Source organism: Trichomycterus rosablanca, chromosome 6 (genome assembly GCF_030014385.1).
Source record: "Trichomycterus rosablanca isolate fTriRos1 chromosome 6, fTriRos1.hap1, whole genome shotgun sequence".
In the NCBI taxonomy this organism is placed as follows: Eukaryota; Metazoa; Chordata; class Actinopteri; order Siluriformes; family Trichomycteridae; genus Trichomycterus; species Trichomycterus rosablanca.
In genome coordinates, this window is record NC_085993.1 from 1,323,917 (window position 1) to 1,345,000 (window position 21,084).

At 49.4% G+C, this 21,084-nt stretch overlaps 1 protein-coding gene across 2 annotated transcripts in view; it reads left to right on the forward strand.

Moving 5' to 3' along the window:
• ryk (receptor like tyrosine kinase) overlaps positions 1–21,084 on the forward strand; it is a 68,442-nt gene that overhangs the window by 25,289 nt on the left and 22,069 nt on the right. The window contains exons 8-10 of one of the 2 annotated variants that reach the window (XM_062997226.1): positions 10,708–10,791; positions 16,934–17,059; positions 20,868–20,954. In XM_062997226.1, coding sequence (XP_062853296.1) covers positions 10,708–10,791; positions 16,934–17,059; positions 20,868–20,954 — 297 coding nt within the window. The remainder of the gene's footprint in view (positions 1–10,707; positions 10,792–16,933; positions 17,060–20,867; positions 20,955–21,084) is intronic. The other variant, XM_062997227.1, reaches the window with a different exon arrangement.

A 21,084-nucleotide genomic window follows, 5' to 3' on the forward strand; every position in this document is an offset into this window, starting at 1 on the left:
CCTGCCCCGCCCCTCTCCCTCACCTGCCCCGCACCTCTCCCTCACTGCCCCGCCCCTCTCCCTCACCTGCCCCGCCCCTCTCCCTCACCTGCCCCGCACCTCTCCCTCACTGCCCCGCCCCTCTCCCTCACTGAACACAACTCGCCCCCTCCCTCACTGAACACAACTCGCCCCCTCCCTCACTGAACACAACTCGCCCCCCTCCCTCACTGAACACAACTCGCCCCCTCCCTCACTGAACACAACTCGCCCCCTCCCTCACTGAACACAACTCGCCCCCTCCCTCACTGAACACAACTCGCCCCCTCCCTCACTGAACACAACTCGCCCCCTCCCTCACTGAACACAACTCGCCCCCCTCCCTCACTGAACACAACTCGCCCCCCTCCCTCACTGAACACAACTCGCCCCCCTCCCTCACTGAACACAACTCGCCCCCTCCCTCACTGAACACAACTCGCCCCTCTCCCTCACTGAACACAACTCGCCCCCCTCCCTCACTGAACACAACTCGCCCCCTCCCTCACTGAACACAACTCGCCCCCCTCCCTCACTGAACACAACTCGCCCCTCTCCCTCACTGAACACAACTCGCCCCCTCCCTCACTGAACACAACTCGCCCCCCTCCCTCACTGAACACAACTCGCCCCCTCCCTCACTGAACACAACTCGCCCCCCTCCCTCACTGAACACAACTCGCCCCCTCCCTCACTGAACACAACTCGCCCCCTCCCTCACTGAACACAACTCGCCCCCCTCTTCCTCACTGCCACCGCCCCTCTCCCTCACTGAACACAACTCGCCCCCTCCCTCACTGAACACAACTCGCCCCCCTCCCTCACTGAACACAACTCGCCCCCCTCCCTCACTGAACACAACTCGCCCCCCTCCCTCACTGAACACAACTCGCCCCCCTCCCTCACTGAACACAACTCGCCCCTCTCCCTCACTGAACACAACTCGCCCCCTCCCTCACTGAACACAACTCGCCCCCCTCCCTCACTGAACACAACTCGCCCCCTCCCTCACTGAACACAACTCGCCCCCTCCCTCACTGAACACAACTCGCCCCCCTCCCTCACTGAACACAACTCGCCCCCCTCCCTCACTGAACACAACTCGCCCCTCTCCCTCACTGAACACAACTCGCCCCCCTCCCTCACTGAACACAACTCGCCCCCCTCCCTCACTGAACACAACTCGCCCCCTCCCTCACTGAACACAACTCGCCCCCCTCCCTCACTGAACACAACTCGCCCCCCTCCCTCACTGAACACAACTCGCCCCTCTCCCTCACTGAACACAACTCGCCCCCTCCCTCACTGAACACAACTCGCCCCCTCCCTCACTGAACACAACTCGCCCCCCTCCCTCACTGAACACAACTCGCCCCCTCCCTCACTGAACACAACTCGCCCCCCTCCCTCACTGAACACAACTCGCCCCCCTCCCTCACTGAACACAACTCGCCCCCCTCCCTCACTGAACACAACTCGCCCCCCTCCCTCACTGAACACAACTCGCCCCCCTCCCTCACTGAACACAACTCGCCCCCCTCCCTCACTGAACACAACTCGCCCCTCTCCCTCACTGAACACAACTCGCCCCCCTCCCTCACTGAACACAACTCGCCCCCCTCCCTCACTGAACACAACTCGCCCCCTCCCTCACTGAACACAACTCGCCCCCTCCCTCACTGAACACAACTCGCCCCCTCCCTCACTGAACACAACTCGCCCCCCTCCCTCACTGAACACAACTCGCCCCCTCCCTCACTGAACACAACTCGCCCCCCTCCCTCACTGAACACAACTCGCCCCCCTCCCTCACTGAACACAACTCGCCCCCCTCCCTCACTGAACACAACTCGCCCCCCTCCCTCACTGAACACAACTCGCCCCCTCCCTCACTGAACACAACTCGCCCCCTCCCTCACTGAACACAACTCGCCCCCCTCCCTCACTGAACACAACTCGCCCCTCTCCCTCACTGAACACAACTCGCCCCCCTCCCTCACTGAACACAACTCGCCCCCCTCCCTCACTGAACACAACTCGCCCCCCTCCCTCACTGAACACAACTCGCCCCCCTCCCTCACTGAACACAACTCGCCCCCCTCCCTCACTGAACACAACTCGCCCCCCTCCCTCACTGAACACAACTCGCCCCCCTCCCTCACTGAACACAACTCGCCCCCCTCCCTCACTGAACACAACTCGCCCCCTCCCTCACTGAACACAACTCGCCCCCCTCCCTCACTGAACACAACTCGCCCCTCTCCCTCACTGAACACAACTCGCCCCCCTCCCTCACTGAACACAACTCGCCCCCCTCCCTCACTGAACACAACTCGCCCCCCTCCCTCACTGAACACAACTCGCCCCCCTCCCTCACTGAACACAACTCGCCCCCCTCCCTCACTGAACACAACTCGCCCCCCTCCCTCACTGAACACAACTCGCCCCCCTCCCTCACTGAACACAACTCGCCCCCTCCCTCACTGAACACAACTCGCCCCCTCCCTCACTGAACACAACTCGCCCCCCTCCCTCACTGAACACAACTCGCCCCTCTCCCTCACTGAACACAACTCGCCCCCCTCCCTCACTGAACACAACTCGCCCCCCTCCCTCACTGAACACAACTCGCCCCCCTCCCTCACTGAACACAACTCGCCCCTCTCCCTCACTGAACACAACTCGCCCCCTCCCTCACTGAACACAACTCGCCCCCCTCCCTCACTGAACACAACTCGCCCCCCTCCCTCACTGAACACAACTCGCCCCCTCCCTCACTGAACACAACTCGCCCCCCTCCCTCACTGAACACAACTCGCCCCCCTCCCTCACTGAACACAACTCGCCCCCTCCCTCACTGAACACAACTCGCCCCCTCCCTCACTGAACACAACTCGCCCCCTCCCTCACTGAACACAACTCGCCCCCCTCCCTCACTGAACACAACTCGCCCCCCTCTTCCTCACTGCCCCGCCCCTCTCCCTCACTGAACACAACTCGCCCCCCTCCCTCACTGAACACAACTCGCCCCCCTCCCTCACTGAACACAACTCGCCCCCCTCCCTCACTGAACACAACTCGCCCCCCTCCCTCACTGAACACAACTCGCCCCCCTCCCTCACTGAACACAACTCGCCCCTCTCCCTCACTGAACACAACTCGCCCCCCTCCCTCACTGAACACAACTCGCCCCCCTCCCTCACTGAACACAACTCGCCCCCTCCCTCACTGAACACAACTCGCCCCCCTCCCTCACTGAACACAACTCGCCCCCTCCCTCACTGAACACAACTCGCCCCCCTCCCTCACTGAACACAACTCGCCCCCCTCCCTCACTGAACACAACTCGCCCCTCTCCCTCACTGAACACAACTCGCCCCCTCCCTCACTGAACACAACTCGCCCCCTCCCTCACTGAACACAACTCGCCCCCCTCCCTCACTGAACACAACTCGCCCCTCTCCCTCACTGAACACAACTCGCCCCTCTCCCTCACTGAACACAACTCGCCCCCCTCCCTCACTGAACACAACTCGCCCCCCTCCCTCACTGAACACAACTCGCCCCCCTCCCTCACTGAACACAACTCGCCCCCCTCCCTCACTGAACACAACTCGCCCCCCTCCCTCACTGAACACAACTCGCCCCCCTCCCTCACTGAACACAACTCGCCCCTCTCCCTCACTGAACACAACTCGCCCCCCTCCCTCACTGAACACAACTCGCCCCTCTCCCTCACTGAACACAACTCGCCCCTCTCCCTCACTGAACACAACTCGCCCCCCTCCCTCACTGAACACAACTCGCCCCCCTCCCTCACTGAACACAACTCGCCCCCTCCCTCACTGAACACAACTCGCCCCCTCCCTCACTGAACACAACTCGCCCCCCTCCCTCACTGAACACAACTCGCCCCTCTCCCTCACTGAACACAACTCGCCCCCCTCCCTCACTGAACACAACTCGCCCCCCTCCCTCACTGAACACAACTCGCCCCCCTCCCTCACTGAACACAACTCGCCCCTCTCCCTCACTGAACACAACTCGCCCCCTCCCTCACTGAACACAACTCGCCCCCCTCCCTCACTGAACACAACTCGCCCCCTCCCTCACTGAACACAACTCGCCCCCTCCCTCACTGAACACAACTCGCCCCCCTCCCTCACTGAACACAACTCGCCCCCCTCCCTCACTGAACACAACTCGCCCCCTCCCTCACTGAACACAACTCGCCCCCTCCCTCACTGAACACAACTCGCCCCCTCCCTCACTGAACACAACTCGCCCCCTCCCTCACTGAACACAACTCGCCCCCCTCTTCCTCACTGCCCCGCCCCTCTCCCTCACTGAACACAACTCGCCCCCTCCCTCACTGAACACAACTCGCCCCCCTCCCTCACTGAACACAACTCGCCCCCCTCCCTCACTGAACACAACTCGCCCCCCTCCCTCACTGAACACAACTCGCCCCCCTCCCTCACTGAACACAACTCGCCCCTCTCCCTCACTGAACACAACTCGCCCCCCTCCCTCACTGAACACAACTCGCCCCCCTCCCTCACTGAACACAACTCGCCCCCTCCCTCACTGAACACAACTCGCCCCCCTCCCTCACTGAACACAACTCGCCCCCCTCCCTCACTGAACACAACTCGCCCCCTCCCTCACTGAACACAACTCGCCCCCCTCCCTCACTGAACACAACTCGCCCCCCTCCCTCACTGAACACAACTCGCCCCTCTCCCTCACTGAACACAACTCGCCCCCTCCCTCACTGAACACAACTCGCCCCCTCCCTCACTGAACACAACTCGCCCCCCTCCCTCACTGAACACAACTCGCCCCTCTCCCTCACTGAACACAACTCGCCCCTCTCCCTCACTGAACACAACTCGCCCCCCTCCCTCACTGAACACAACTCGCCCCCCTCCCTCACTGAACACAACTCGCCCCCCTCCCTCACTGAACACAACTCGCCCCCCTCCCTCACTGAACACAACTCGCCCCCCTCCCTCACTGAACACAACTCGCCCCCCTCCCTCACTGAACACAACTCGCCCCTCTCCCTCACTGAACACAACTCGCCCCCCTCCCTCACTGAACACAACTCGCCCCTCTCCCTCACTGAACACAACTCGCCCCTCTCCCTCACTGAACACAACTCGCCCCCCTCCCTCACTGAACACAACTCGCCCCCCTCCCTCACTGAACACAACTCGCCCCCCTCCCTCACTGAACACAACTCGCCCCTCTCCCTCACTGAACACAACTCGCCCCTCTCCCTCACTGAACACAACTCGCCCCCCTCCCTCACTGAACACAACTCGCCCCTCTCCCTCACTGAACACAACTCGCCCCCTCCCTCACTGAACACAACTCGCCCCCTCCCTCACTGAACACAACTCGCCCCCTCCCTCACTGAACACAACTCGCCCCCCTCCCTCACTGAACACAACTCGCCCCTCTCCCTCACTGAACACAACTCGCCCCTCTCCCTCACTGAACACAACTCGCCCCCCTCCCTCACTGAACACAACTCGCCCCTCTCCCTCACTGAACACAACTCGCCCCCCTCCCTCACTGAACACAACTCGCCCCCCTCCCTCACTGAACACAACTCGCCCCCCTCCCTCACTGAACACAACTCGCCCCCCTCCCTCACTGAACACAACTCGCCCCCTCCCTCACTGAACACAACTCGCCCCCTCCCTCACTGAACACAACTCGCCCCCCTCCCTCACTGAACACAACTCGCCCCTCTCCCTCACTGAACACAACTCGCCCCCCTCCCTCACTGAACACAACTCGCCCCCCTCCCTCACTGAACACAACTCGCCCCCCTCCCTCACTGAACACAACTCGCCCCTCTCCCTCACTGAACACAACTCGCCCCCTCCCTCACTGAACACAACTCGCCCCCCTCCCTCACTGAACACAACTCGCCCCCTCCCTCACTGAACACAACTCGCCCCCTCCCTCACTGAACACAACTCGCCCCCCTCCCTCACTGAACACAACTCGCCCCCCTCCCTCACTGAACACAACTCGCCCCCTCCCTCACTGAACACAACTCGCCCCCTCCCTCACTGAACACAACTCGCCCCCCTCCCTCACTGAACACAACTCGCCCCCCTCCCTCACTGAACACAACTCGCCCCTCTCCCTCACTGAACACAACTCGCCCCCCTCCCTCACTGAACACAACTCGCCCCCCTCCCTCACTGAACACAACTCGCCCCCCTCCCTCACTGAACACAACTCGCCCCTCTCCCTCACTGAACACAACTCGCCCCCCTCCCTCCCCACCGCTTCACCAGTAAGTCCTGCAGGCAGCGATAGCATGGAGACGCATAAAGACGTGACAGAAGCTATAGAAGAGGAGCTGCTTAGTAAAAAGAAAAATAATGGCTCAATTATTTGGAGATGGTTCGGATTCAAAGTGTCAGATGAGCAGCAGAATAATGTATTCTGTAGAGAACGCCGAAAACAAGTCCAGATAAAATCTTCCAGCTCCGTGTACCTTCATTCGTTTTTCACTTCAAATCCCAAAGTTGAAAAACAAGAAAACGAGTCGTTATTCGTTTCAAAAACCAACATAAACATACAAGCGCACGCACGGGCTGACATGCACGTTAGTTTATACTGGAGGATATCCCGACGTCCGAGACTCATTTATTTATTTATCTTCTATTATAGTGTTTCTTGTTCTCGGCCAATAAACATCCAAAAATTAATAAAATTGCATGAACTAACTCTGCAGTAAACAAGGAGCAAACAGCAATTAAACAACAAATAAAGCTGTTAAATAATAATAAAGTGCATGAAGCAGAACGCTGATTAAAATGCATTATATATTGTAATAGTTACACAGTAACATGAACGATTAGTTCTGCCTGGATTACAGAACTGAGTTCTATACGGTAAAAGAAAATATTAATGTAAATGTTAATGTTGTTAACGAGAACGCTACTTTTAATGTCGCAGTCGGAAACGGTCAATTTCTGTTATCTTCCCTACACACTCGCTCCCTGCGCCCTATAGTGCACTTATCATTCTTAAAGGGCCAGACAATATATTTGTAATTCACATCACACGACAGGTGAGACGTTAGAAGACAACAAACTTTTTCTTACAGTAGTTATTTTTTTTCTTAAGGAAAAACAGTTCTCGTGTGAAGCTTCCCAGCATGAATATTAATAAAAGTGCCTGTAAAAAATTTGGAACATGTAGCTTATGGGATGAAAATATATCGAGATATATATCGTATATCGCCGTTCAGCTAAAAAATATCGAGATATAATTTTTGATCCATATCGCCCAGCCCTAACGTCAGATATCTGATCTTAGATGTGCGACTGGGAATGAGTGACATGTCGAACAGCCAATGAGAACGCAGGATACAGCGTGAGGGGAAACGCAAGAGACGAGTGGTACAGGGGCTTAATTAATATCGTTTATATCAGGATACACCGGCGCACACAACGTTTTACAGTATTTCTGACCTGATCGTCCTCTACAAAACATGATACCCACGCTGCATTGCAAAATTATTAATTAACCTCCAACTACAGAACAAGCCATATACTGGTCGTGTTGCCAGATCCACTGAGATTCATTTATTTTTCTTCCTTGATTTCATCACGTCAGCGCACAAACTTTGATCTCTCGCTATTTGTTGACGTGCATTTTTGGACGTGGTATCATTAAACTTCTCGTCACTTCTCACGTGTGTTTTAAAAAGAAAAAAAGGGAGACCAGAGAAGCTCGCCTGCGATTCCAGTTGGTGATGGATCGTGTAGTGTGAAACCCCCTATCACCGATCAGTCGTGTAGTGTGAACTTGGCATAAGTGTATGAGTGAGTATGAGTGTTTGAGTGTACAGTATCTCACAAAAGTAAGTACACCCCTCACATTTCTGCAAATATTTTATTATATCTTTTCATGGGACAACACTATAGACATGAAACTTGGATATAACTTAGAGTAGTCAGTGTACAGCTTGTATAGCAGTGTAGATTTACTGTCTTCTGAAAATAACTCAACACACAGCCATTAATGTCTAAATAGCTGCAACATAAGTGAGTACACCCCACAGTGAACATGTCCAAATTGTGCCCAAATGTGTCAATATTTTGTGTGACCACCATTATTATCCAGCACTGCCTTAACCCTCCTGGGCATGGAATTCACCAGAGCTGCACAGGTTGCTACTGGAATCCTCTTCCACTCCTCCATGATGACATCACAGAGCTGGTGGATGTTAGACACCTTGAACTCCTCCACCTTCCACTCGAGGATGCGCCACAGGTGCTCAATTGGGTTTAGTCCATCACCTTTACCTTCAGCTTCCTCAGCAAGGCAGTTGTCATCTTGGAGGTTGTGTTTGGGGTCGTTATCCTGTTGGAAAACTGCCATGAGGCTCAGTTTTCGAAGGGAGGGGATCATGCTCTGTTTCAGAATGTCACAGTACATGTTGGAATTCATGTTTCCCTCAATGAACTGCAGCTCCCCAGTGCCAGCAACACTCATGCAGCCCAAGACCATGATGCTACCACCACCATGCTCGACTGTAGGTAAGATACAGTCGTCTCGGTACTTCTCACCAGGGCGCCGCCACACATGCTGGACACCATCTGAGCCAAACGATCTTGGTCTCGTCAGACCACAGGGCATTCCAGTAATCCATGTTCTTGGACTGCTTGTCTTCAGCAAACTGTTTGCTGGCTTTCTTGTGCGTCAGCTTCCTTCTGGGATGACGACCATGCAGACCGAGTTGATGCAGTGTGCGGTGTATGGTCTGAGCACAGAGATCGGGATCGGGGCCGATCAAGGCATTTTTAACTGATCGGAAATCGGCTTTTCTAATGCCGATCATAACCCGATCTTTTGTTTTGCGTCAGCATGTCCGCTGTGTGGAAATACTTTAAATTGGAAAGTGAAACGAGTCCAGCAGTGAAGTGTGACGTCTGCACTGTGAGTGTTTCACCAGGCGGTGGGAGCAGAGCTGCGTTCATTACTGTAGAATTTTACTGTTTATATGGTGTGTGAGTCCAGGATCACTCCGGTTTACTACACAATCACTTTTAATCCCAGTATGAAAACTTCAGGACAATAACGTACAGCTTTTACCAGTTTACGTGTTACAAGACTGAACGACATCTCAGTATCGAGCACTCTGATTGGCTTAGTTATGTAACCGAGCGTCGTAGTGATGCACTCGCTTAATAAAGAAATAAAATACACGCTATATTCACTAATTGTCTGGAGCAAAACACTTTATTAACTTCTTCTGTCCCGAATAGCGGACAGCCAGAGCCGAGCACGCTATCCCATGCGCTATGGAAGCCCCAAAGGGTCAAAACACACTCACTTTGCGTAGACCCGTCCATCAAACCATTGTCACAATACAAGCACTTTAAGAACTGGCTTTGCTTCATAACAAAAGAGCCTGTCCAATTTATTTTGGTATTCAGGTTTTACTGTAATGCTGTTAAGTCACTTATTTGTTTTTTTTATATTCAAGTTAAGCTGCTACACCACTTGTGAGTGGAGATTTCTGTTCATATCACTGCATTAAACAGAATTATGTTCTTTGAATATAAAGTTCAAAGTGAAACTGTAATTATCTCACTTCATTTTTACTACAATGCTGCACTAGGTTTGTTTACTTTTATTTTGTAAAAGAACATTAAGCAATAGTTTGGATGCAGGCAATTTTTTTCCTTCAGCACTGCAGAGCTATTCAGGTGTTAAACATAAACACTGGATTAATGTGAATAACTGTAATGTAGTTGAAGTGTGCACTGTGTGAACAGTATTATCTAGTTCTTATCTAGACAATATCTAGAAAATACAAGTATCGGTTTGAGAATCGGTATCGGATCGGGATCGGGAACAATAAAAAGGTGATCGGTACATCCCTAGTTTTGGGTGTTTGTACGAGCGTTTAAGTGTCTCGCATCAATGTCTATGTGTATATGATGAAGTATGTTGTTGCCCCCTGGTGGTCATGAATATTTACTACAGTCATCTGTTCATGTTTTCTATTTTAAACGAGATCACCGTACTAAATAAATCTGATTGGCCTGAAACGATCTCCACAGAACGAACGCTGTATCAGGTTCAGTATGACATAATCAAAAGCATAAACTTTATTTTAGTTCTGGTGCTGTGGCAGAACTGCGAATACTGTTTGAAAGCTTAATTAAAAATGTCGTTTTGGACATTTAGGAATTTGGGGACGTTCCTGGCAGAGGTGCGGTGACGAACACAACTTTAAGTAAAATATTTTTTGAAAATGAATGAATTAGGAATAAACTAAATAAATAAATAAATAGATATCAAAGCAGCAGAGGGTCAGGTTGCCACTGTAGGGCCCTTGAGCAAGGCCCTTAACCGCCAATTTCTTAAATTGCATAGGGTTGCTTTTCATTAAAGTGTCTGCTAAATGCATAACTGTGCTTTGATAAAAGGACTCGATTCTTCTCCAAGCTTTTTGGAAGTAGCTGTATTTAATAAATGTATAGAAAGTATAGAACCCGTGTGGTTAGATGTTCCGCGCCGGTACTACATTTGTTCACCTCACAAACTGCCTGCCATAAATACCCATCCTTCACCTTCCTCTCTCTCACCTGTTCCTCCCTCGTTCCCTCCATCCCCTCTCTCTCTCTCTCTCCATCCCTCCATCAGATGTTCACGCTGGCTCTCCTCCCATGCTGCAGCTCTCAGGCGCCTCCTTCCCCCACCCCGGCGCCCCCTCCCATGAAAGCAAAAGTAAGTGCCGCTTCGCTTCCTTTTTGCACGCTCACGTCTCACCACATCTACTCACTAACACTTCTGTTCTTCTAACCATCATCGTCATCCTCATCATGTGACTTTTGTTTCGGGTGTGGCTTGCTGTTATTTTGGGCTAGACTTCAATGGGGCTGCTCCCGTTTCCTGCTGTAATAATAACTTGCATTATGAAACGAGGTGGATCCTGAATTGGCCAGCAGAGGGCGCACAAAGCAGGGCAGACACCAGGGCAGCGGAAGGTCGGGTTGCCACGCACTGCTGGACCCCTGAGCAAGGCCCTTAACCCTCTCAAAGCCGGGATGTCTGGTTGCTCGATGATGCAGAATGTCAGCGTTCTGTCGTTTTCAGGGAACTCGCCCCGGTGTTTCGATGTTCAGGACCTTTTATTATTACAACCCCAAATCAGAAAAAAGTTGGGACAGTATGGAAAATGTGAATAAAATAAAAACACAGAGTTTCTTACATTGACTTTGACTTTTATTAGATGTCAGACAGGATGAACCTGAGATATTTCATCTGTTATCTGCTCAACTTCATTTCATTTATTAATAAACATCCATTCCTGCATTTCAGGCCTGCAACACATTCCAAAAAAAGTTGGGACGGGGGAGATTTAGGGCCAGTAATGATGTGATGTGAACAGGTGATTGTGATCATGGTTCGGTACAAAAGCAGCATCCAGGAAAGGCTGAGAGTCTCTGATGAGTAAAGATGATCAGAGGATCCAGTTTGTCCACAAATGTGTGAGATTGGAAGGGATTTGCATGTTCTCCCTCTACAGTGCAGAATATCATTAAACCATTTAAGGAATCGGGAGGAATTTCAGTGTGTAAAGGTCGAGGGTGCGAGCTTAATCTGAACGCTCGTGATCTTCCATCCCTCAGACGGCGCCGCATCAAGAACCTCCACTCAACACCACATGGGTGAGGGATTAGTTTATCAAACCTTTATCAGCTCTACAATACAGAGTTACTGCACTAATCATACTTAAAGCCTCGTGTTAACCATGTCCAGGAGCGGCGTCGACTTCTCTGGGCTCGGAGGCATCTAGGAACAAAATAAAAGCTGAAACACTAAATCACTCGGTCTCCTCGGTGCCAGAACGGCAACATTACAAAGTGGTAAATGCTTTACCGTCCCAACTTTTTTTGCAATGTGTTGCAGGTCAGAAATGCAGGAATGGATGTTTATTAATAAATGAAATGAAGTCGAGCAGATAACAGATGAAATATCTCAGCTTCATCCTGTCTGACATCTAATAAGAGTCAACAGACAAATAAATTGCATTTATTATGGACTTGCAAACTACTGTAATAAAGTCACGCTGATGTGTGAACGTATAAAAGTCATTTATATTAATAATTATTTAAGCATAAGAATAAATGTATTGCTTTATTAAAGTATTATTCTGGTTCACCACTGGGTGGCGCTTCATCCTCAAATATGTACCAGCTTAAACTCATATTTACATGAACACACTGGTTCTCAAACTGGTCCCCCCCCCCCCCCCCCAACAAAATGCTGACAAAAATAGGTCGAGTTTAACTTTGTTGAAATAACTTCAAAGATCATGAATATTCCTTTCACCTTTATTCCAGTCATTTCTGTTGTACTTTATCAAACCACTTTTTGACACATCACCAAACTGCTCCTTCAATCAGTCTGTTATTTCAAATATAAAAAAATTAAATACATTTTGCAAAAAAAGATAAAGTTGAATCTGTGCCAAAAACATGATTTGTGAGAGTTCAGGTCTCATCACTGTATTAGTGGCTGTTTTTACTTTTCATCCCTGTCAAATACCCCTGTATCCACATCCACATTTACCTTCTGTACATCTACACCAGGGGTTGACACACTTTCATGGCTCGAGATCTACTGATTCAGTCGACAGGTCATCACCATCTACTTTTTAAGGTTGGCCTCATCATTTTTCAAAAAAGCTTTGAGGCTTTTTAAATGCGCTTCAGTTCCTGTATTGATATTCAGCTTTACTGGGCAAGTGACTGAATATTCACACTGACCTCATTCTGATGATTTGCTCTGAATGGTATCAGTCAGGTTTATGTATCTGGACAGGAGCTGCTGATACTGATTCTCAAGCAGTTTTTCAGGTGTTCATCAGTAAGGGTGGACCGATATTTACACTTCATCGTTTTCATGTGGGAAAAGGTCGATTCACACGAGCAGGTTGATCCGAAAAAGCTGTCAAATATGTGTAAGTTCCAAAATTGATGCTCTCTAATTCTTTTATGGTTACAGCACCTTCTCATGTAGAGGTGTAGAAATTTAGCTTTCGCAGGATCCAGTTAAATTTTCTGTATTTGTAATTTAAGTGGCTTGTTTCACCTAAGTGCAGCGTTTCATATGAATGTCAGATAACAAACCGCTAATTAAATAAAGTGGCCACATTTCATGTCAGTCACGTTGACCTGTTTGAATGAGGAACGATGTACCAGCGTGCACTGTGTGATCGACTGGTAGATCGCGATCGACGTATTGGTCACCCCTGATCTAGACTCTGTCAGAATGAATACTTCTAGCCTGAAAGCAGGGTTTGTTTATTGTACACCGTGAAAAGATTCCGACGTTAAAACATTGGTTCCGCGCTTCATTTCTCCACCCGTCAGAAATTATCCTAATTATTACACATCACATTAAAACTCATTAATTTGACTCGTTTATTCTTAATTATAAAGATCAGCGGGTCATGTTGGGTGATTTGCTGTGTTCTAGGGTCACACACTCTAACTTAAACTTAGGAAACCCAGACATACCTGTGGAGAACATGCAAACCTTCTCACAGCACCCATGTGCTCAGAACTCATGTTGCTGCCAGCTGCGCGTCTGTGTGGGCGGCCGGCCGGCCGATAGCAGAGCTAAGACTTGAACTCGGGAGCTTGGTGCCCCAGTTTGTTTGGCTGCGCTCTGCCGGCTTCTTACTAGGGTTTCCTTCCATTGTGTGTGTGGTGCAGCGCCCCCTGCTGGTGTGACACGTCCTCGGTTCCTATAAAAACCGGCGCGTGAGTCGCTTCCCTGGACAGCACCGAGGTTCTAAGAAGCCCGAACGGAACCAGTTCAAGATCCAGAGTCGAAAAGGGTGAACGGTGTAAATGTATTATTGCTCAGCTCGGTTGTATAAAGGTAAAAGTAAACAGTGCAGCTCCAGGCGGACTCGGCTCGAGCGCAGTTTGCTTTAAGACGTGTTTTCTGTGTGTTGTGCAAGTCGTCTGGAACGTGTCCATCATGATCCGACGGTGATTTTGGGTCAGATCAATCTGGTTCTCAGATCTTTATTTATGAAACTGGTTCTTCCTGCCAGGTTTACGATTGAACTGGAATTATGTTTGATCTTATCAGGCTCTTACATCACGACTGAGATTACACGGCGTGTAATTAACCCGAACGTTCACCTTTAACACACAGACCTTACACCACGTCTCCGGTTCACTCGGAGGATATTAAAAAACACTAATAAATTTATTTATTTATATTTAATCAGATTTTAAATTAAATTGCATTTATCATGGATTTTGCAGCACCCACACTGGAAACCACTGCATTAGGGCCAAGCTGATGTGTGAACGTATAAAAGTCACTTATATTAATAATTATATAGGATGAAGAACACACCGATGAGGAATAACATTATGCCCACCCTTTTGCTGCCAAAACAGCCCTGACCCATCAAGGCATGGACTCCACTAGACCCCTGAACGTGTGCTGTGCTATCTGGCACCAGGATGTCAGCAGCAGATCCTTTAACTCCTGTAAGTTGTGAGGCGGCGCCTCCGTGGATCGGACTTGTTTGTTCAGCACGTCTCACAGATGCTCGATTCAATTGAGATAACGTGATTCATCAGACCAGGTCACCTTCTTCCATCGCTCCGTGGTCCAGTTCCGACGCTCACGTGCACATTGTTGGTGCTTTCGGTGGTGGACAGGGGTCAGCATGGGCACCCTGACTGGTCTGCAGCTCCATACACAACAAACTGTGCTGCTCTGTGTATTCTGACACCTTTCTATCAGAACCAGCATGAACTTCTTCAGCAGTTTGAGCTACAGAAGCTCGTCTGTTGGATCCGACCACACGTGCATCAGTGAGCCTTGGCCGGTCATGACCCTGTCGCCGGTTTACCACTTTTGATAGATACTGACCACTGCAGACCGGGACACACCCCACAAGAGCTGCAGTTTTGGAGACGCTCTGACCCGGTCGTCTAGCCATCACAATTTGGCCCTCAGATCCTCACGCTCGCCCATTCTTCCTGCTTCTAACATCAACTTTGAGGATAAAATGTCACTCGCTGCCTAATATCCCCCCACTAACAGGTGCCGTGATGAAGAGATAATCAGTGTTATTCACTTCACCTGTAGTGGACATAATGTTATGCCTGCTCGGTGTAAATTTATTGCGTGATTGAGGTTATGGGTACCTGATAAAAGGAGAAAAACCCCAAACTGTGAAATCTGCCAAACATCTATTAAGATAAAGCACATCCTGATAAGATATTCCAAATACACAAAGGAAAGAGAATAAGTAAACACGTGTGAAACCAAAACGACACGAGATCAGTTTTAACCTCCTCACAGCCACAAAAATACAAATATAAAAATAAAACAGACCCAAAATATAAAGATAAGATACAATAAGCATAAAATGACACAAATGTGTGTTAAACATGCCGTTAAAACCCAAACAAACTTGGTGGTGTCTCGGCTCGTTCAGAAACGTTCAGAAACGGCAGTAGCCTAGTGGTTAAGGTACTGGACTAGTAATCGAAAGGTTGCTGGCACCACCACCACTGCCAGGTTGCCATTGTTGGGCCCTTAACCCTCAATTGCTTAGACAGTATACTGTCACAGTACTGTAAGTCACTTTGGATAAAAGCGTCCACTAAATGCGATAAATGTAAATGAACCATTGTTTAACCTCAGGTTGAGAATCTGTACAGTACAGGAGTTCTATTTTCTTCTCTAGTAGGTGTGTGGGGATTTCTCTCTAGAGCTTTCTCTAATATAAAATAAGCATAAAATGATACTAATGTGTGTTAAACATGTTGTTAAAATCCAGACTAACTTGGCGGAGTCTCGGCTCGTTCAGAATAGGACCCAGAGGGTGTGTGAACACACAAAAGTCATTCATAAATATTAATTATTTAGATGTAAGATTATATTTATTGCTTTATTGAGGTAACGTGCACCTGATAAAAACACCTAATACGATAAAGCACAACGTGATGAGATGCCCTAAATATACCAAAGGAATGATAACAATAAAAATAAAATATAAAACACCCAAGATATAAAGACGAGATGCAATAACACAAAAATACGCTTTCTCTTTAGTGAGGCGCTTTCTACCCTGTTACACAGACATGTTCAAACACGTTCATTATTAACTTACTATTAATCAAATACACAAAGGAAAGACAAACAAGTGCACACGCCTGAAACCAGGACAACACAAGATCAGCTTTAACCTCCTCACTGCCACAAAAATAAATATTAAACTGAAAATATTAAACTGACCCAAAATATGCGCTTCCTTCCCCATTACGCAGAAATGTAAGGGTGGCTCGGTGGGTAGCACCGTCGCCTCACAGCAAGAAAGGCCCGGGTTCGATTCCCAGCTGGATTAATCCGGGTCCTTTCCTTGTGGAGTTTGCATGTTCTCCCCGTGTCTTTGTGGGTTTCCTCCGGGAGCTCCGGTTTCCTCCCACATCGTCGTCCATGACTGTGTTTGATATTAAACTTCAGCTGATGAATCTTGCGTGATGAGTGACTCCCGTTCCTGTCATGAATGTAACCAAAGTGTAAAACGTGACGTTAAAATCCTAATAAATGAATAATAATAAATACACAGAAATGTAAACACATTGTTCATGTAGCAGATTAGAACATGACACTGATGTGTGTTAAACATGGCGTAAAAATCCAAACTAACTCGGTCTCGGCTCGTCCAGAAACGGCAGAGTCGACTCCGAGCGATTAAATCAGCCGCGATTTAAAAACACGTTGCGTAAGATCGGTAGCGGCTCGGTCTCGGCAGGCCGGCGAGGTTTCATGTCGTTTCATGTTTGTGTGTGTGTGTGTGTGTGTGTGTGTGTGTGTGTGTTAGGCTACCCTTCGCTGCGGATCGAGAAGAACGACCTGAGGAGCGTGACGCTGCTGGAGGCCAAAGCCAAGGTGAAAGACATCGCCATCTCCAGGGAGAGGGTGACGCTGCGGGACGTCCTGCACGAAGGTGCGTCCGCTTACTCTTGGAACCCGTAGGTTCGAACGGATACCTGATATAAGTGGGTGCAGCGGGTCAGCGGTGCTATCAGCCGGTCAGGCTTCTGCATACAAACACGATTAGAAAAGTCTCAAAAGGGTTTTTGAGAGGGGTGTGGTGCTGCACTGCGCCCTGTGATTCCGGGTACACCGGACCCACTGCAACCCTGACCAGGATCAGTATATACATATATATATACAGTGTATCACAAAAGTGAGTACACCCCTCACATTTCTGCAAATATTTCATTATATCTTTTCATGGGACAACACTATAGACATGAAACTTGGATATAACTTAGAGTAGTCAGTGTACAGCTTGTATAGCAGTGTAGATTTACTGTCTTCTGAAAATAACTCAACACACAGCCATTAATGTCTAAATAGCTGGCAACATAAGTGAGTACACCCCACAGTGAACATGTCCAAATTGTGCCCAAATGTGTCGTTGTCCCTCCCTGGTGTCATGTGTCAAGGTCCCAGGTGTAAATGGGGAGCAGGGCTGTTAAATTTGGTGTTTTGGGTACAATTCTCTCATACTAACCACTGGATATTCAACATGGCACCTCATGGCAAAGAACTCTCTGAGGATGTGAGAAATAGAATTGTTGCTCTCCACAAAGATGGCCTGGGCTATAAGAAGATTGCTAACACCCTGAAACTGAGCTACAGCATGGTGGCCAAGGTCATACAGCGGTTTTCCAGGACAGGTTCCACTCGGAACAGGCTTCGCCAGGGTCGACCAAAGAAGTTGAGTCCACGTGTTCGGCATCATATCCAGAGGTTGGCTTTAAAAAATAGACACATGAGTGCTGCCAGCATTGCTGCAGAGGTTGAAGACGTGGGAGGTCAGCCTGTCAGTGCTCAGACCATACGCCGCACACTGCATCAACTCGGTCTGCATGGTCGTCATCCCAGAAGGAAGCTGACGCACAAGAAAGCCCGCAAACAGTTTGCTGAAGACAAGCAGTCCAAGAACATGGATTACTGGAATGCCCTGTGGTCTGACGAGACCAAGATAAACTTGTTTGGCTCAGATGGTGTCCAGCATGTGTGGCGGCGCCCTGGTGAGAAGTACCGAGACAACTGTATCTTGCCTACAGTCAAGCATGGTGGTGGTAGCATCATGGTCTTGGGCTGCATGAGTGTTGCTGGCACTGGTGAGCTGCAGTTCATTGCGGGAAACATGAATTCCAACATGTACTGTGACATTCTGAAACAGAGCATGATCCCCTCCCTTCGAAAACTGGGCCTCATGGCAGTTTTCCAACAGGATAACGACCCCAAACACAACCTCCAAGATGAGAACTGCCTTGCTGAGGAAGCTGAAGGTAAAGGTGATGGACTAAACCCAATTGAGCACCTGTGGCGCATCCTCAAGTGGAAGGTGGAGTTCAAGGTGTCTAACATCCACCAGCTCCGTGATGTCATCATGGAGGAGTGGAAGAGGATTCCAGTAGCAACCTGTGCAGCTCTGGTGAATTCCATGCCCAGGAGGGTTAAGGCAGTGCTGGATAATAATGATGGTCACACAAAATATTGACACTTTGGGCACAATTTGGACATGTTCACTGTGGGGTGTACTCACTTATGTTGCCAGCCATTTAGACATTAATGGCTGTGTGTTGAGTTATTTTCAGAAGACAGTAAATCTACACTGCTATACAAGTTGTACACTGACTACTCTAAGTTATATCCAAGTTTTATTTCTATAGTGTTGTCCCATGAAAAGATATAATAAAATATTTGCAGAAATGTGAGGGGTGTACTCACTTTTGTGATACACTGTATATATATATATATATATATATATATTTTTATAGGTTATTTGAGGGTTTCCTTGTATCTATTTGATAAATAACGTTATTATACTTCATCGTCCCAGTCGTGCTGAAACAAGGTCCTTCCCTAAACTGTTGCTGCAATGTCAGAAGCGGGTTCGATTCTTCAGGTGCTATCAGCCGGTCGGGCTTCTGTATACAATATAATTAGCGGGTTTTTGGGAGGTCGGCACTACGTGACTGATTGGCGTCCTGTCCGGGGGGTGGCGCTGCCCTACGCCTAGTGATTCCGGGTACACCGGACCCACTGCGTCCCTGACCAGGACTAAAATATGTTTCATTTAATTGATTAGTATGTGGACACCCAAAAATGAGCATTATGGTGTCATTAGGTAGCGTTTGTAATAGCTACCGCTCTACTGGATGTTAAATGAAAGGGCCTGGCTCACAGTCTGCATTCCAATTCATCCCAGAAATGTTTTTTGGTGTTTGCTCTGGGTGCTGGGTCATGCTAGAACAGTGATGGTCACACAAGGAGACACTTTTATCCAAAGCGTGACAGTATATTGTCTAAGCAGTTGATAGTTAAGGGCCTCGCTCAAGGGCCCAACAGTGACGACCTGGAATTGGTGGGGCTTGAACCAGCGACCTCTTGATTAGTAGTCCAGTACCTTAACCACTAGGCTACAGCTGCCTTACATATAATGGGAATGGGACAGGGTAGCCTGGTGGGAAGAGCTGTGTTACCAACTTGAAGCCACTGTTGGGCCCTTGAGCAAGGCCCTTAGCACTTACAGCTCCAGAGGCGGCGTACAATGACCCAGTTTAGTCGTAGCCGGTTCCTCTTCCTCTGCTTGAGACCCCGATGGCGACCCCTTCTTATTCGCCCGTACGAGAGTCACGCTGATCTCCACTAACCAGGATCCTTACACAGCCTCGAAAACCCCGCCCACTTTTTAGTCCCGTCTTTTCCCACCCAGCAGACTAGTGGGCGCCCAGCCGACCGGCAGCAGAGCCGAGATTCCAACTCGGAGAGCTCGAGGAGTTTCCTCAGACGACCCGCCTTTAACTCTGGAGATGATGCATCGTGTTTGTCCTGGTAAAACCGCCCGGCACGTCGAGTCCTGACCGAATTGCGTCACGCCGTTCGTCTACGTCAAAACGCCGCCGAAGCAAACGCTGCCTAAGCTTTAAGTAAACCTCCATCCACCCCCTGATCCCTGATCCCTGATCCAGCGCTGGAGAAAGTCGGTCGAGCTCTAGATCTAAAGCTCACCCGGCTCCGGTTTGCATGTTCTCCGGTCCTCCCAGACGGCACCGCTCACGCATTTACGTCAACGTAAATCCCAGACGCGCCGAGTTCCTCTGTTCTATAGGCGTGCTGCACTAATCTCCCTCCAGCCACAGCCTTAATGATGTTATTTACTCACCCCCCCCCCCCCACCCCTCCTGAAATTAAAACGCCTCCCTTAAAGAACGCCGGGCTTGGATCTGAGCCTGACCTGATAGAATGCGGCGCTGGAGGGAACGTGCATCAGCAGGTGAAGTGGTTTCATATTTTGATGGTCTGTTGGTGCTTCGTCGCTTCGGGGGATTTTTTTCGCAGTAATAACGAGCGCAGATCCAAACCCTGAAATCAGGAGCTAATCTGTTCCAGAGTCTTATCTCACTACATTTCTGCAGAGCATTGTTTTGTTTTATCAACCCATTTATCCCTGGAATAGCCCAGTGGTGAAGGTACTGGACTAGTAATGGAAAAGGTCGCTGGTTCAAGCCACCACTGCCAGGTTGCCACTTTTGGGAAAATAAAATAACATAAAATAACAACTTTGTCATGTTGTTCCCACAGTGCTTGGCTTCATTAGACTAGATTGAGCTGGACCTGATGTCAGTAGGTTCTCGCTCAATAAACCTTTGATCCATGACGCTGTACGAGTGTACGGTGAAGCTTCTCGGTTCTGTTTATTAGTTTTATTATTATTTTATTTATCTTTGCAGGAACCTTCGGCCGGATCTTTCACGGCGTCCTGCTGGACGAGAAGGATCCAACTAAAGAGAAACAAGCGTTCGTGAAAACGGTTAAAGGTACAGTGTTCCACACGTACAGTATTTAGCATGTTCTCTCATCCACAGCGATCAGGGTTCTGTTCACATACACGGATGTTCTTGGTAAAAATGAGCGGAAAAATGACTTTACATTCAGCCCCATTTTCAC